The following is a 17,428-nucleotide window of genomic DNA, read 5'->3' on the forward strand; positions in this document are numbered from 1 at the left end:
GAGTCTCCGGGTCGCCAGTCTGCAGCGCGGTCCTCCTGGTGCCTATCTCGGCTCCCCGGGGAGGGAGGATGCGGTGAGATGGGTCAGGTCACGCCTTCTGGAGAGCAGCCGCCCACAGTCTCTAAGAAATCCACAGGAGACCCCCCAGGACTCCCCTCCCAGCTGCCCGATCTCTCCTCTTCCAGGGAAATCTTGTGCTTGGAAACTACCCTAGTTTCTCATCACCAATTCTTTCCCCTGGAGCCACAGAGCGCAAAGCATGGCCCGCCGGCCCGCCTTCCGCTTGGCCAGGAGGGAGGGCACGAAGCTTGGCCCTCTGCCCCTTCCAACCCAGACTCACCGCCGCGCCCGCGGGCCTGGCACCCTTCGCAGGCCTAGCCCACGCGTCTGCCCTTGCCATCACGCACGTGCACACGTGTGCAACGCGTGCAGTACCCACACACACAAGGTTGTCTGGGCCAGTTTAGGAGCCAAATAAAGGTACTGTTCTCCTCCCTGCATAATGAATCACACCTTCCCCTAAACCCTAAACGGTACCTTCCTGCCCGATCAGATTCATCAGACTCGATTCTGGCTGCGTACAGGACGTTTCAGCCTGAGAAGATGGGGTTACCACACCGAGGGAGGAAACGAGAACGTGCTTCTGGGTCTGCAGGTGGTTGCTAAAGCAGAGTCCTGAGCTACTTCACCAGCAGGAGTGGCGAGCCTCGGGGGGGGGACGCGGGCAGTGAGGCGCGCGGCAGTTGCCCGGAGACACGCGCCTGCGCGTGTCTCCTTCCTCATGTCACTCCTTCCTCCCTCTCGGACACGCGTGGCCTTGTCTGTTCACTGTCTCCCACATGGGCACATGACTTCCCCGAGCAGACTAGACACTCGAGGTCACAAGCTGCGTAGGAATTCGCCATCGTCCCCCCAGGGCGCCCAGCACGCTGAGGGGTGGCCGGAATCCATCAGCAGCCACAGGGCAGTGACCACTGAGGGACCCTGGGCTAGCAGCCCAATGACCAAAGCAGAACCCACGAGGGCCGCACTGCCCAATACCCCGGCAGCTCCCTGGAGCTGCCACGCGATCTGCCTTTGCTGAAGCAACGCACGTCAGGAGGTCAGCGCTTTGGGGGCATTTATTGAGTGGCTTTCGGGCAGCAAGAGGATGCTGAACTTGACTCCATCACCGGCAGGTGTCCCGGCTGTGGTCCCCTGACGGCCACTAGTCAGTAGGCCAGACTGCAACGACCACAATAGCCACGAGCAGCAACAGAATCACCATTATCATCCCTGAAAAACAGAAGCATACGAGACCCCCTATGAGGACTCACACCAGACGAGCGTCACCCATCCCGTGAGGTCTCTTCTGGGAGACAGTGGATGCAGCTCTCCAGGGAGCCCCGGTGTGGGGGGCTGTCAGCGGCCTCTGGTTGTGCAGGCTGGAGGCTGCAGAAGGGAGGGGCTCCAGGGACACCGGAGAGTTGCCGTCTCGCCACCTCGAGAGCTGTGCCGGAAAAGTGCCCGCGTTCCTGACCTGCTGGGGCCTCCCCTTTCAGCCCCCCGCTCCGGCTTCTGTGCACAGCTCAGCCCCGTTTTCTGTTTGCATTGACGAGGCCTTGATAAAGCAAAGGGCTTGGTGTCTATGAAGAAATACTGATTCTAGAATCCATTTTCTCCCCTATCCACGTGGCTTTAGCTTTCCTTCTTGAGCCCAAGATACTTGGCACCCCTCTGTAAAAAATTCTGAGAGACACTTTAAGTTTTTTTATATTAACACTTTCTAGTTTTACTTCCTGAACTTCTTGTCTGCGGACCACAAAGGAGAGCATCGGGCCTCCCGGCCAGTCTGCTCCCTGTGTCCAGCTCTGCCCGCCAAGCCCGCCCCGTCTCCCCCAGCTGACGCGGCTGGACTCACCACGCCCATCCCTGCAACGCTGATGGAGAGGGAGGGCCCAGGAGGACTCGGCCCCTTCCCCCGACGCACTCACTGCCTTCCACGCTGACTTCCCTGGTGGGTGATGAGTGCCTCCTGCACCCCGGAGGCCAGCACGGTGGTGGCGTATCAGACACAGGGCCCGGCCACGATGGCGCAAGCGCTCGCTAAATGAAGGCCCGGAGAGGGGAGTGAGGAGATGAGGTGAAGCACGTGAAAATGCTCTACGAGTAACAGGGGAGTCAGGGTCACGTGGCTGTTTGGCCACCAGGACTGCCCACCTCAGACTGAGGAGCTGTTTCGGGAAAGCTCAGGGTCCCCAGAGTTCAGCAGCTTATTCTCTTATAGGAAGCCGTTAACACGTTATCGATCTTATTGGCTACCAGATAACCACTGGCCACGTCAGGCTTCCAGAGCTTAAGAGCCACATGTGGCCAATGGCTACCCTATCAGACAGACACCAGAGAACATCTCCATCTTCACAGAAAGTTCTGCTGGACAGAATGGACACAGCGTGTGGAGTTCTGATGATTCTATTTACGGCTGCATCGCCAGCTTTCTGCAACGGTGCCTGGTGTGGAGACTTAAGACACAATCGTTGAATGAATGAGTGAACAGCCGCTCAAGGTGTTTTCGACACTCACGCCACACTTGGACAGCTCCCCACGTTGGGAATTCTGCTTCCCCTTCTTCTTGAGTCAGTTTTGTTAAATTATATTTTTCTGGGAAATTGCCCATTTTTTCTGAGTGTCCAAAAGTACTGGTATAAGAGTGTTCATTATATTCTCCTATAATTTAAACACTGCTGTATCTCAGTCCTTTTTATTTCTCACACCACCTGTTCATGCATCCATTTTTTTCCTCTAGCCTTGCCACAAGTGTGCCTCTTTCTTAAAAATATTTATTTATTTTGGGCTACATTGGGTCTTCGTTGCTGCACGTGGGCCTTCTCTAGTTGCAGCGAGCGGGGGCTACTCTTCATCACAGTGCTCAGGCTTCTCATATGCAGTGGCTTCTCTTGTTGCGGAGCACGGGCTCTAGGCGTGCAGGCTTCAGTAGTTGTGGCACGCAGGCTCAGTAGTTGTGGCGCACGGGCTCCACGGCATGTGGGATCTTCCCGGACCAGGGCTCAAACCCACGTCCCCTGCGTTGGCAGGCGGATTCTTAACCACTGCGCCACCAGGGAAGTCCCTTGTGCTCTGCTTTATATAACCCATGAGCTAAGAGTGGTTTTTGTATTTTTACCGGGTTGTCAAAAAAGAAAAAGGAGATGCGTCACACCGTCTGGGGTCTGCAAAGCCTAACGCATTTACTGGCTGGCCTTTCACAGAATCTACCGACCCTGTTCTGTGTCACTGTGGCCACGGATGGTCTCACTTAGGTGCTGGTCTCTGGCTCTCCCTCCATTTCTTTCATCTGGGATTTCCTTTCTTCCTTGTAAATTCAGCCATCCGTTAACGCTCTAGGGGGGGTTGTAATATTTCATCTAGCATTTCAAGATGCTTGTAGTAAGGCGGTGGGGGTGTGTGTGTGGCTGTTGAGTGAACATTCTCTCAGTCCACCTTCTTGCCAGAGCAGAAGAACACATCTTTTCATTCATTTCTGCCTCCAGAAACATCTCCAGGCTGACTGAAGGCTCCACCTGGGCAGGAATCCCACTGCTTCTTGGCTGGGGGCAAGGTTTATATTGTGCAACCTTTTTCCTTAAAAAAACAGTGAAAACGAGGGAAGCAGACAGACCGAGGTGAAGCGTCAGGGGCCACTGCTGGCCCTCCGGAGCCCAGGCTTATCCTAAAGCCAAGGGGGAGGACTGCGTTTCTGAGCAAAGGGGAGAAGACGGGCTGAGTGGTGGCTCAGGAAGAAGTCCTGCCGCCGACGCTCAGCCAGGATTGGGGCTGGGAGGGCGCGTGGGGCTGAGAGGCTGCCTGTGCGGCCCGGGTTCCGGACCAAGGCTGCGATGGCCCAAGGGGAGGCCCATATGAGTGGCCCTGAATTTTCAAATCAGGGCGATTATGAGAAAAGCAGGACAAAGAAATCAAGAGCGGTAACTGGCTGGGAAGGAGCAACCATACATCGGGTTTGAGTTTGTACGCATGGTCTGATGGAAGCAGCCTCAGGCATCATAGTCACCACCATCTCCTGCTTGGGTCACTGCAAGCACTGACCAGCCGCTCCCTTTACCCAATCCTTTCCCCACAATTGAGCTGGAATGGAAATCAGATCAGGTTGCTTCCTGGCTCAAAACGGTCCAACGGCTTAGAATCCCCACTCCTCATGGCATTTGAAGGCCCTGCGTCATCTGCCCCCTGCGACCCGTGAAGCCACACGGTGTCCTGTGCTCGGGCCATCCTGACTTCGGTTCTTCCAACGTGCCCTGCACCCTCCTGCCTCCCGGCCTGGACCCGTGCTGTCTTTCCTGCCCCTCTCAGTCTAATCCCTGTTCATCCTCCAAAACTCAGCATCAGTTTCCCATCCTCCAGGAACTCCTTCGTGACCTGCAATGGACCGTGTTCCTTCTGTCTCTGCAGTGACCCTTCTTCAACCACGATTTGGGTCCTCAGTCAGTTACTATCTACATCCGCCACTGGCACGTGAGCGTCTATGGCAGGGACTGTGTTCACCACCACGTCCCCTGTGCCTGGGGCAGGGCCTGGCACACGGAAGAGGCACGAGACATTCTTTTTGCTATAAACCAATAAATGCATTGAGTATCTGGAAGGAACATCAGGCACCAACGAGAAGGACACAGAAGAGGTAAAGCAACGGGGAGAGCGGAGCTAGGAAAACGCGTTGAGTCCAAGAGAAAGATGGTCAATCCCAATTACAAACCCCGCAGAGACCCCAGGGGGATGGGGAAAAGCTCCCGCACTTCGGAGACGGTTCACAGCGCAGCGTGGGCTGTGTGGAGGCACTACGGAAACCATCGTCAATACGGCGATTCCTCTTTCAGCCGCTGATTATTCTACCACGGAAACCGTGAGTTCTACAAATGGTGCCACAGGAAAGGTACGACGGGGTCCACGAGACCTGTGAAACATGAAACGCCCTTCACCTGCTGACACCAGAGACTATAACTTGATAATACGTGATAAACTTGGTTTCTTGTCCAAAGATGAAAAGTGGGACTTTGAGATCAACGACAAATAAGACTGACATTTCAAACCCTTTCGGAGCAAACAGGGGTCCTCTGGGTAGGAGGTTTCCAGCAGGTTTAAGTAAACCGGGGTGCGCGCAGGGTCAACTGAGGAAGTTATTCTGAGGAGGCAGGTGACAGGGATGAGCCAAAGCCAGCTGCAGCCCTGTGGATTCTTTTGGGTCAAAGAGTAGAACTTGGGCTTTTCTGGGATGTGAACACAGCTCTAGCACCTTCCTTGAATGGAGTCTCTCCCCTCTGAAGGATGCTTCGGAAAGAGAAACCAAGGGTCTCTTCAAAGCCAGGGAGAGCTGAGCCACGGCGTGCGTGGACTGTTCCAAGCGGGCCAGGTTGCCTTGCTCGAGTCTCAGCAACAGGTAATCCTTGTCTGTTTTTTTATGAGGAAACTGAAGTTCTAGAAAACTAACTCTCTTACCTAATGCCCCACAGCTGGTGAGAGGAAGAGCTGGGATTGGAATCCAGGTGGGATGGAGCCCTCGGGCCAGGCTCTTACCCTTTCTTACCCCTGGGGCCCGTCTTAGGGGTGGGGGTGGGGATCCTGATTCCCGACACAGCACGGGGTTTATTGGAGAGAGAGAGAGAGAGGCCCAGGTGTCTTTGGGCTGGAAAACTGAGATAAAGAGTTTCTTCTCTTTTTTTTTTCCTTTTCCCATTTCTTTCCTTCTTCCTTTGGGCAACTTTTTATAGTGGGAAAATTGAAACAAATACAAGAGCGGACGGGAGAGTCTAAGGAGCTGTGATGAACTCTCACCACTCAGCTTTAACAGGGGTCAGTTCGTGGCCGATCTGGTTTCATCTATACCCTCACCCGCTCCCTGTCCCTGGTGTATGTTTTGGAAGCAACCCCCACAAGTTTCATCTACAGAAACTTCAGTAAGTATCACCAAAAGGCATCATCAGAAAATCCACCACACCACCACCATGCAAAACACAGAGGGGTTGCTATTCCTTAAAGACAGAGGCAGGGAAGAGCCCCCAACACTTCAGATACAGGAAGGTGGTTCCAGCTTAGAGGACGAGGGAGACCAAGCCACCGATGGCCACTGGCCACGGGAAGAACAGGAAAAGCATTCCGTCATGACAGAGAGAACTTCTTTCTCTTGCCTCAGAGTAGGGCTTAAACCTCAGGGGGTCTAGTCATCCATCCCCTGCCCCCGCCCCCGGCCAAGGAAATGTTGGACATTTCAGACCCAGGAAAGACAGTGGAACTTCTGGGAACCTACCAACTTCTGAAACAATGAATGCTCTTTGCCCCCAAACCCAGCACACAAACACCGGGCGAGGCTGCGGACGCCGGCAGCCTTCCTGCACACATCACTCAGCTCTGCGCGGGGCCTGCTGGCACCTGGCAGGGCAGATTTTCCCTTCCAATCCCCAAGTGCCCCTTTCAGGGGCAGGCCTGGGATGCCAGACTTCCAAGAGTGGAAAAAAACCGTCCGTTTCCTTTGGTCAGTTTACCAGATGAGTATTACTCAACCACTTATAATATTTACAAGTCCAGCTCATGGCAATTACCAAAAGATGTAAGAAAAACTCCTTTGCAAACGGGGAAAGGATGTGAAACACGGTCTCTCAGGGACAGTGTTGTGTTTGCTGAAGATTGTCCATCGGGATTCATGGTCCATATTTTTTCCAGTGAAACACTGGAAACCAGCAAATTACGGAGGCTGTGATGCCAACACCTCTGCCACAGTGGAGCGTGGGTAACGGCTCCTAATGCTCACCGATGATGGGGGGGGAGGAGGGGAGAGGAGTGGGGGGGGGGAGGGGGGGGGGGGGGGGGGGGGGAGGGGAGAGGAGTGGGGGAGGGAGGGGTGAGGTGGCGGGAGGGAGGGGGATACAAAGGCCAGTTTTATGGGAGCCTTTTTATCTGGTTTTTGCTCGTCACAAGGAAAGCCGTCCTGGCTGCCAGCTGTGGTTGGCTGTTGGGAACCAACCTGTACGTCCTCCTATCGTCTGCTTTGTTCTTCACGCTGGAAGGACCAGGGCCCACAAACGGCTCTCACGCAGCCTCTGAGGACCCACAGAGGACATTTAGGAAAGGCCCCCCGAGCTGTCCTCGCCAGCCGTGCCCATCAATACGTGGCATTTGCGTATGTATTGACCGGGTTCTCACTGATCACACAGATCTTTCTGCAGCAGGCTCCTGAGCTGAGGGAGGGAATCGCAGAAGAAGAGACAAAACTGGAATATTGGCTTTCAAAAGTTCATGTAAATGTTCCCTTTAATCCCCTTACTAGGCAAATATGCTGAGAAAAGAGTAGAGGCCGTGCAGAGACGGTGAACATATTGACATTCTGACTTTCTAACTGAAGGGCTGAAGAGTGGCAGTTCCCCTTGAGCTCCCCCCTCGGCCCACACCTGCCCACTCGGGAGCCGTGTTTGCGTCTAGTCGGCCGCGGGGCGCGGGCACGGGCCGCCTTCCTCCAGCCCACCTGGCGACTCGGCCGGGCTGGGGGCCCGCGTTTGCACAGACACAGTGCGGAGACCAGCCTCTGTTCCCTCCCTGCTCGTGAATCTATTTCACACCACAGTTCCACATCTGAATTTTCCCCAAACTGTGCTTTCATCAAAATACTGTGCAAAAGTCATCTCTGATTTGCTGATTCTGGTTCTTTTCTTATCTGGCACTCAGCCCATCCCGCCAGGCTCTCCTTTCTCCGCTCGGTAAACCTTCCTCTGCGGCTCCAGCGGGCTCCCCCATCCCCTCAACATACCTTCCACCCATCCTCCTGCCCCCTCTGCTTGCACCCTCATCCCTTTCGCACCCCACCCCAGGGCGGAGTCCACTTCCTCCACAGAGACCTCTCCACCCACAGAGACCTCGCCTCCCTGGGGTCAGAGAGGCGCTCACAGCCAGGCCACTGCTCTCCAATGACTGGCCTCCATCTTTCAATTCTTATCTTACTTATTCACGCTTCTTTCCTTAGGTCACAGACCGTGCGGTCTGATGTGGCGGAAGGGGCACTGGTTTGGGGACTCAGGGAGACCTGACTTCAAACATGTCCACTTTCTAGCTATGAAATGTCGGGAAAGTTCCTTAACTCTGAGTTCGGTTCCACCATCTGTAGAACAAGCCTCAAAATATCAACTTCCTAAGCTTGCCGCGAGGATTCAATAAAATGAAGGATATAAAACTTCTAGATCATAACTGGCGCTCCATAAATGGCGGCTGTGAGGACAGTGATCTTGACCCCTTGTGCAGCCCACGGCCCCCGACCGGTGCCTTGCGCGCGTCCGATGAGCAAGCCGGCCCCCTGGCTTAACAACAGAAATAAAAAGCCATTCGTTCCAGAAGAGAAGGAAGAGGGGCAGAAACAGGGGAACGCCTGGGTGGCATTTAGTTGAGAACCAGCCCAACTCTAGCCGAGGCCCGGGGGCGATGACGGGGGCATCCAGGAAAGGTGGGACGCGAGTATCTGGCAGCATCCGTGTCGGTTATTAGCCACAGGAAGGGCGGCTGTGCCGGGCGAAACACTGGCTGTGGGCACCAGGCGAGAGAAGCCATGGGAAAGTGAAATGTGAAAGGCCTTGGAGGAAGGGCAGGGCAAGGGTGTACGCTGAGGACAGGGTTGCCGGCAGCAGAGGGAGACGGTGAAAGCACACCCAGAGGGGGACCCAGACGGTGTGCAGGGGGCCCAAGGGAGCTCCAGAGACGTTCCCGACATCGGGAAACATCCCGCCACGCGGGGGGATGGGCAGAGCGGGACTCGGGGGCCGGGGAGCCTGGGCACTCTCGCTGTGGTGGCACGAATGATGATGATGATGAAAATGACAGCATGGCAAGAAGTACAAACGTCAGAGCTCCCGTTCTGCCACAGGGCACACGTGCTCAGATCCCAACATTATTCTCACCATCGGGCAGTGAGCCGATAGAACAACAATTTCCCCCAGTCTCTGCGTGAGAAAGTCGGGGCTCAGGGGTGAATGAGAGCCCGTGAGGGCGGGAGGAGCCGCAGGACCGGCTGGGATGGAGCGTCAGGTGGGAGGAGGCAACCTGGGGGCCCTCGGAGGGCCTGCCGCGCGAGGGGGAATGCCAGGGCTTGTGAGCCAGCCGTGACGGCACAGCCCCTCAGAGAAATCCATCAGAGGGCAAAGAACGTGCCTAGGATGTGCCTATGTTTTGGTTCTGACTGAAAACAAAGAAAACTGGAATTGCACAGATCTTAACTTTCCCAGGGCTTTATGTCACGCCGACGGAATGTGTCTGTGACGGCGTTTGTGTCTCTGCCTTTCGACAAGGTCACAGCCTACGCACACGGCGCCGGGCACAGGGAGGACTTGCCGACCCCAGCCCGGCCCCTTGCTGGCCCGTGCGAGCTGGCCGCTCGATGCCTCCGTGTTCCACGTCCACAGGGCCGACACACGTGTCCCCAGGCTGCGGGAGGGTTACGTGACGTTCCCCGGCCAAGGGCCTGGCACACACGGGTGCTGACACTGCCTCCATTCTGGAAAGTACCAGCTTCCTGAGGGTGAGAGCTGGGGTCTTCTCCGAAATGAGTTTTTGGAGGGATGAACCTGGTACCCCTGAGTGTGCCTGGGCTGGATTTGTGCTGGGGTGACGTGGGAAGGGGAGAGGCACCCTCCTGGCGCTGGCATCTCACCCCTGTCCTCTGAGGGCCCAGGCCCCGTGGGGAGCGCTCACCGCCCCCCAGGCCCCGGATGGGCACCCCATTTCAATGCGGACAGGAGGCCCTGCTTTGTGTAAATAGAAAAACTCGACAAGAAGCAACTCTGAAGAGTAGGAAGCTGACTTGGGGGAGGAGAGCGGTGCAGAGACACATCTGGGGGCCAGAGGCAGCGCGGTTCTCAGCAGGAAGCAGGGAGGGTGACCCGAGAGGAGGTGTGGGGAGGAGGGAAAAAGGACTTGCCTAGAAACAGGAAATTAAAAAGAATTAGGACTGCAAGAGACAGGGCAGAGGAGCCGGATGGAGGCCCAGTGAAAGGCGGGCTCACGGGGTCTGGGCTCCAGGAATGAGGGCCTTGCTGGGCGTCAGGTGGCCCTGTCACAGCCATGGGAGTGGTGAGGCTGACACTCGGCTCGTGGACACCCAGCATGAGGACCTGAGAGCTCATCTCCCTGGCCCGGGGCAAATCAGGTCCCAACGGAGGGGTCAGACTTGCTGGTCAAGTGCCCTAGCCGAGGGCAAGGTCACTTGCCCTACGCACACGGCGCCGGGCACAGGGAGGACTTGCCGACCCAAGCGAGTTAGATTTACCCACACCAGAACCAAACTCAGCACCATCTACTGAGTCCTCATTGCGGGTCAGGTCCGACAGGGCAAAGATACACGTCGTCTCTTTACGGGTCTCCCGGTCTCATAAGAAAGGCAGAAAATCGACCCACCCCTGCCTCCCCAAAACAAAACTAAAACCCCCCGCAGAAGACACCGTTCCCTGGAGGGGCTGTGTAAAAACTCAGCCATTACTGTTGCTTCCTGCACAGAAAGTGCTGACTAGTTTCTAGGTCCCATCTTTGTTCTTAAAGTGTTACTCATTTCCCGTCCCTGAGATAAGTTCAGCCCGGCAATTGCCCGGCCACAATTCAACAGGATTCTGTAAGCAGATAACCCTTCACATCAGCAGATTATGAGTTGTCGAGGCAATCACTTAATGCCAATTCTCCGGCGCACCGACATTCGCTAAGCGACACCCTCTCACTGTGCTGCACTGGTACCCCTGGGAATGTGAATCCGGCGAGAGTCTGGCAGAAACTCAAGTGTCTCTGAAAACACGGTCGGGAGCTCGGTTATGGACACCTTGTCTGACAGTTCCCTCTCGACGAAGGATCAGAAGGTTTCTGGATGGCTCCAGTCAGGCTATGGATTCACCATTGCAAACCCCTTCGTTCGGGCCCTACGGACTGGGAGGCATCACCTGGCATCAATTAGGGACAACGGGCAAGGTGACAGGAAGGCGCTGCTGCTCAAGTCCTAACTCAGGTAGAGAAACGCAGGGAGGCGCGGCCATCAGGAGGACGCTTTCTCAATACATCAAATGCTTCCCCATCTGCTGTGTTTTGTTTAAAGCAAATCATTTGGCCAAGATGCAAAGGCTACTCGGTGGTAGATGTGAACTGAGTGTCTGCGTCTCAAACCTCAAAGGAACATATTATTGGCAGAGGAGGAAGCAGCGGCCATGGCTGTTCAACTTGCTCCTACAGACACAGCTGGTGGGTCTAGCGGTGGAGCCAGTGAGGCGAACCAGGCTTTCTTCTCCAGGAATTTTGTGACTTTGGACTGACAGAGTTGGGGTTCAGCCACCGTCAAGGGGACGCTCCGGAGGGGTACTCTACCAACTCCGGCTGGAAGGTCCCAGGCCTGCCCATCTTCTGACCCTTCCTGAGACTTGGTTGGCCCCATCATCCCTTAGATTCTTGCAAGTAACCCAACGTCGTTCAAATAAATTACATGTTCTTTAACCTAAACGAGCCAGAGTCATTTCCCCTTACTTGTAACCAAGATCCTTCAGTAAAGATACCATCAGCGAGAACAACTATTCGTCTCTAATTATTTGTAAAAGTATCAGTGTCACACGAGAACAACTTCGCCTTCCTGGCTGAGCGCTGGAAGGACGGTGCAGAGGCATAGCTCCCGGGAGCCTACCGTCTTGTCCTGCATCTAGCAGCTTACTCTGAATGGGCCGAGGCCCCACTTGAAACAGCTGTCACCATGAAGAGACCAAACTCTTCCCTTTCACAGTCACATATCCTATCACCTTGCAAGCATCCTCTGATTCGCTAGAGATGTCCCGAGGGATCAAAGTGAAGAAAAGCTGCCCTCAAGTTCTCGGGCAAGAGGTATTTAGAGCAAAGGGCAGGGCAGGAGAGGCCCCGCTGTAAACAAGGCTAACAAGGACACCGTGGATGGGGTGGACTAGGTGTTCAGAGCCTCCCCCTTGGGGACCCCTCCTCCCCAGACACACCGTGTAGGGCCCATGGGCCGTCTGGATCCAGCAGGTCCCAGGCGAGCACACATTGTTCCTGCCACCACAGTCCTAACAAGAGCCACCTGTGCCACCATTACTGCTGCTGGGCACGCGTACCCTTTATACACGTTACACATGGAGCCGGCTCCGTCAAATGAAGCAGATGGTGCCTACTCCCGATTTGGCGAGGAAAGCAGAAACAACGCCGATGCCCTCTGGGTTCGCTCTCTCGGCTTCTGATTTATTTAACAAACATTGATAGAACACGTGCAGGGTACCAGGCACTGGGGATACAGCAACGAACAAGACAGACAGACGTTCCTGCCTTCACTGAGTTGCTATCTGTGAGAGTGAGTGTGTGTGTGTGTGTGTGTGTGTGTGTGTGTGTGTGTGTGTGTCGGGGGTGCAGCAGGTGAAGACAGACAAAACCCCAAAGCTAGAAGGGGTTAAGTGCTAGAAAGGGAACACAGCCCATCTTCCTACCCTACAGGCTAAGGGGGGGCTCAAAGGCACACTCTCCTCTCCCTCAGCTTCCAGGAGCACATGGGGGAGGGGGTACTGATACCTTCCAGAAACCGGCCATCCACGGTGGGATCTGGAAACACATTGCGGGTGAGATTAAGGTGCCTTCCTACATGGCATCAGGAAACTGCTATCCCTGAATGTTAATAATATGTAAGCTTAGAAATAACACATGACGAGAGTTTGCTGGAATGAAGGGTGATGTAATGACAAGTGGAAACAGAAAGGCGACTTATTGTGGAGTGTAGAAAAGGCGAGCTGGAGAGGAAGGACTTGCCAGGGCAGGGGGACCCCGGCCAGCGTGCTCCGTCACTGCCTGGTCTGCGGGGAAGTGCGGTCCGGGTGACGAGGCAGCGCACTGCTGCTTGGGTGGCCAAGCGTCCTCGGGGGGCCGGTTTTGACAATTCCATGCCCCAGTGGAAAGTGTGCTTCTTAAACGGAGGGCTGTTGCCTTGACCAGGGGCCCTCTCACTTTACAGAGTGCTGGCCACCAGCTGGGGGCTGAAGTCGAGAGGAAGCCAGGGGGTGGTGGTAGGAATCGGATGACAGAGTAGACACAAGATGTCACCCGAAGTTTGGGAGGAGCCGGTTCAATCCATTTTGGCTGACGTGGGGATGGCTAGCACTGTTCCTGGGGCTCTGGGTGGAGAGTCACTCTGTGTCTTGGAGGCCGTATCGGCCCCCTGCCTAGTCTCAGCATTCCTTTGGCCCCCAAGGTGACAGGGACTATATATAACCAAGAGCCACAGTGGGGAGGGCAGAAGGAAGACGACTGCTAAGAGCCGTGGCAGGAAAGAAAAATAAGGGCTGAGGAGAGCAGCAGACGTGGTCCTTTAGCTTGAAGAGCCGAGTCTTTTACCAGAGAACCAGAACATATGTCCTGGTTCCTCAGTTTGGCTGTGAAGCCCGTCCCCAACATCGAGGCAGAAAAACGAGCCCTACTGTGATCTGAAGGTCACCCCTGCTTTCAAGTGATCCCCGCTAAGTGATCGTAAGCTCTCTGTTCCATTACCCCCCAGCACCGTGCGTGTCACTTCCCAGTGGTGCAGCAAAGGGATGGAAGACGAGCGTGTACACGCGTGTGCGTGAACACACGCTTTCCCTCCTTGGGAGGCCGCAGAATGTAACAGCCAGAGCTGCACGTGGGCTGAGACGCCAGATGGCTTGCGTTCAAATCGCAGCTCTGTCGCTTGGGGAAGGAACCCAATTCTCTGAGCCTGGAATCAGGAGAATGCTAACCCTGAGCTCCCCGAGTTGTCATGGAGAGGCAACAAGGTAAAAACGTTTAGTGCCGAGCACGCGACCTGGCCCACGGCATGTTCTCAATTGACACTGGTTGCTGTTGTCACCTACTGGAGACTGGCTTCGCTACAAACGTGGCGCTCGCGGTCCTCAACCTTTGGACAGAAGGTCCTCTGGCCTGCCCCGTCCGTGACCCCTGAAGCCTCCAGTGCTGTCCACATCCCCCCACCAATGCACGCCACCAACACGCAGGAGAAAGGGGCCTCCAAGGGGTATGTGGCCAGCCACCTGCCCTCAGGCATGACCACTCAGGGAGACCCACATACGGCTCCCACACCGTTCTTGAAAATCTTCTCTACATCACTCTTCAGAGAATCTACCAGGAAAACGGATTTTGAAATTTACGCTCATGCAAAATTCTCCAACAGCGTGCATGCCTATATGCACACACAGAAAAATACACTTATTAACAAATAATAGATTAAGAGCTCTTCGATAAAATGTACGTCATATTTGCTCTATCAGAAGGGATGTGCGTCTTCCACCCAGAGCGCCCCAATGGCCTCCTCGTCCAGCTCTGGGACGCGAATTGAATGAATTATCGCTGCAGTGAGATGCGTGGCCACAGGGATGGAGTGGAAACTATCCAGCACCCTGGTCAGCTGCTAGCTTCTCGTTAGTTGAAGGAGAGTTGTGAGCCCACGGGCATCACCAAGATGGGTGGGGTAAGGACCACAAAGACTTGGAAGCCACTCTGCACTGGGTCATGGAAAAGGGCCCCTTCCCCAAAGCAGCAGCGGGCTTGCAGTTCAATGTAGGAAATACCCAGGACCGGTCAGGATGCACAGCTCACACACCCAAGGCACAGTCTCACCAGAGGACTCTTCACTCTGTGGAGTGAAGGTGCCCTTCCCGCCGTCTTGGGGACCCCTGCAACGATGCCCCCTCCACCCAGGACTGTTCTCTAACATTCTTCACGACCAAGACATCCTTCTAAGGACAGCGTATCATCTGAGGAGCCATAAAACTTGACCTTCACAGATGGAAGGCGCCATCTCAGTAGTGCCAACTGTCAGTGAGGCAGGAAACCATGGGTTCCTACGTGAACACATGGGGTGGTCACTGGTGCCCTCCAAGCCCCTATGCAGCTCTGACAGGTGCCCAGGGTCAATGAGGTCACCAATGAGCCGACTGAAAAACAAAAAACAAAAACGGGCGGGACTTCCCTGGTGGCACAGTAGTTAAGAATCTGCCTGCCAAAGCAGGGGACATGGGTTCGAGCCCTGGTCCGGGAAGATCCCACGTGCCGCAGAGCAACTAAGCCCGTGCGCCACAACTACTGAGCCTGCGCTCTAGAGCCCGCGAGCCACAACTACTAAGACTACTTGTAGTTGTTGCAACTACTGCCCGTGCTCCGCAACAAGAGAAGCCACCGCAGTGAGAAGCCTGTGCACCGCGGCGAAGAGTAGCCCCCGCTCACCGCAACTAGAGAAAGCCCGTGAGCAGCAACACAGCCCAATGCAGCCAAAAATAAAGAAAAGATCCTACTTCTCAAAAAACAAACAAATGGGCAAGATTCCCAGCCATACGTTCTAGAATACGGTCCGCCTAAAAACTGTTGAGCAAGGATTCTATTGGCAAGAAGAATGAACAGAAGTATCTGAGGCCCAAGGAATCAGGGCGGTAGAGCCCAAAGATTGGGAACCGGCTCATCTGAAGGACCGGCCTGCAGGGGTGGCCTACGACATGTGGTCCAAGGCCCTCTCAAGGATAAGGGAACCCAGGAGCCCGGCAGTCCAGGTAGAAGTCCTTGCCTTCTTTCTTCCCCTGAAGGTGGTCAGTGTGTAAGGGGCTTAAGGAGACCACAAAACTGCAGTCCACAGAAAGGCACCCTGATGGCCACGGAGTGTCATGAGTGTGTTCAGGCCAGCGCCGGGTGTCTGCCTCTCACACACTGTCCACAAACACACAGGGTGTCTGCCTCTCACACACTGTCCACAAACACACAGGGTGTCTGCCTTTCAGTTGTGTGTTGTGAGCGCAGATGATAAAAGGTGTTTGAGGACAATACTGAAATGACGTCATCAACTTCTCCTTCTCCACGCTTCTGAAAAGAAGTAGAAGAGGCCATTCAAAATGTCGGATTTGGCTTTGAAATGTGCGTTGGCTTGCGTGCAACATGGTCTGTCAGATACTTCAGAAACCATTTCAAAGCAAAATAAAAAAGTGGAATTCTGACACACTCCCAAAGAAACGATCCAGTTTTCCCACCCTGGCCTCTCACTCAACATGCCACCCTCGCTCACACCTCCGCGCCTTGCCAGGGACCGTTCGCATCGCTTCGGAGCCCTCCACCGCCTTCCACGCCGCCGGCACCCCGACACCGGTGCTGGGCCTCAGCTCAAAACCGTCCCCTCCCCCAGGGACACCACCTCTCCCGTGCCCAAGGCGGTCTGGGGACCGCTTTTCCTGGGCGGCTCCTGCATATCGAACACGTGCCTTAGAGAAACTGACTTAATACTTGGGGAAATGAACAACTGATTGGGTTCAGGGTTTCCCTCCCTGATGGTCTGAAATGCTTTGAGAGGACAGATCCTGTGTTTCCATGTCTGTGTCCCCGGCATGCTATCCATCTGCCCAGGACAGATGTCATGTAACACGTGCTCGACACGTACGTATTTTTGTTTTTGGTTGACTGGCTAGCTCCTCACTGTTTAGATTCAAATACTGCTTGGTGTTTGAAGCGTCAGTAGTAAGGATTTCAAATGCATTTTTACTTGGTGGTAGCTAACGTGGACATTTTAGCAGCTACAACAGTACTTGGCATATAGTAAGTGATCAACGTGTGTTGAAAAGAAATGAGTGAATGTATGCATGAAAGGGTATAAACTCAATAAAACAGGCTATTATAAAATATTGGTTCTAAAGAACTCCAAGGGGGTACAAGTAAGTACAGTCGGTACTGCCAAACTCAAAATCAATATACTGCCCATTAGTGGTCAGTGATCTGAATACAAACTTCTAGGAGAGAACAGATCCTATACTTATCTTTCAAGTAAATGAACAGAGGTACATTTTGGTGAGATGTTGGGATTTTACCAGATGCTCGTGGGTTTCTTTCAACACAGATGATTTAGACTCAATTTTCAACCAAGTGGACCCTCTTTCTTTCACACTGAACAGCCCCAGTTCACATTTCCTTCATGCCCTGGAACTTTGATTCAGCTGCCATTTGTAGATATTCCTGAGTTATTACCAAAAACTACCTAACGCTGGAAATGCTGCGTTTCTGTTTAGAGCAGGGCCACTCGTGGCGTGATCTCAGGAGCATCACCGAGAGCTGGTTAGAAATGCAATTTCAGGGGCCCCACCCTGCGCCTACTGAGTCTGGGTCTCTGGTGGCGGGGGGGGGGGGCGGGGGGCGGGAAGCTGGATGTGAACAAGCCCCGCACGTGATTCTTCCGGCGCTCACATTGGAGAACCACTGGCTTAGAGATCAGGATTAAAAGCTCGCTGGAAGTTCTCCACACCACAAAATCAAGTGTCATCTGTTAACAGCACAGGAAGAGCCATGGCTTTCTCTGGGTACCGCAAAGATGATGGGTCGGGGTGCCCAGCTGACGACACACAGCCTCGTGGAGAAGGGGCGCAGCCTGAGATGTATC

The 17,428-nt window shown here is 54.5% G+C and overlaps 1 protein-coding gene across 1 annotated transcript in view; it reads right to left on the reverse strand.

Annotated features, from left to right (window-relative positions):
- Positions 1 to 1,103: 1,103 nt before the first annotated feature.
- The window catches only part of STX8 (syntaxin 8), a 235,795-nt gene continuing 219,470 nt past the window's right edge, over positions 1,104 to 17,428 (reverse strand). The window contains exon 8 of the mRNA XM_027131051.1: positions 1,104 to 1,275. Coding sequence (XP_026986852.1) covers positions 1,208 to 1,275 — 68 coding nt within the window. The 3' untranslated portion in view covers positions 1,104 to 1,207. The remainder of the gene's footprint in view (positions 1,276 to 17,428) is intronic.

This window comes from Aethalodelphis obliquidens, unplaced genomic scaffold (assembly GCF_003676395.1).
Source record: "Aethalodelphis obliquidens isolate GAN/ISIS:26980383/991018 unplaced genomic scaffold, ASM367639v1 scaffold38, whole genome shotgun sequence".
In the NCBI taxonomy this organism is placed as follows: domain Eukaryota; kingdom Metazoa; phylum Chordata; class Mammalia; order Artiodactyla; family Delphinidae; genus Aethalodelphis; species Aethalodelphis obliquidens.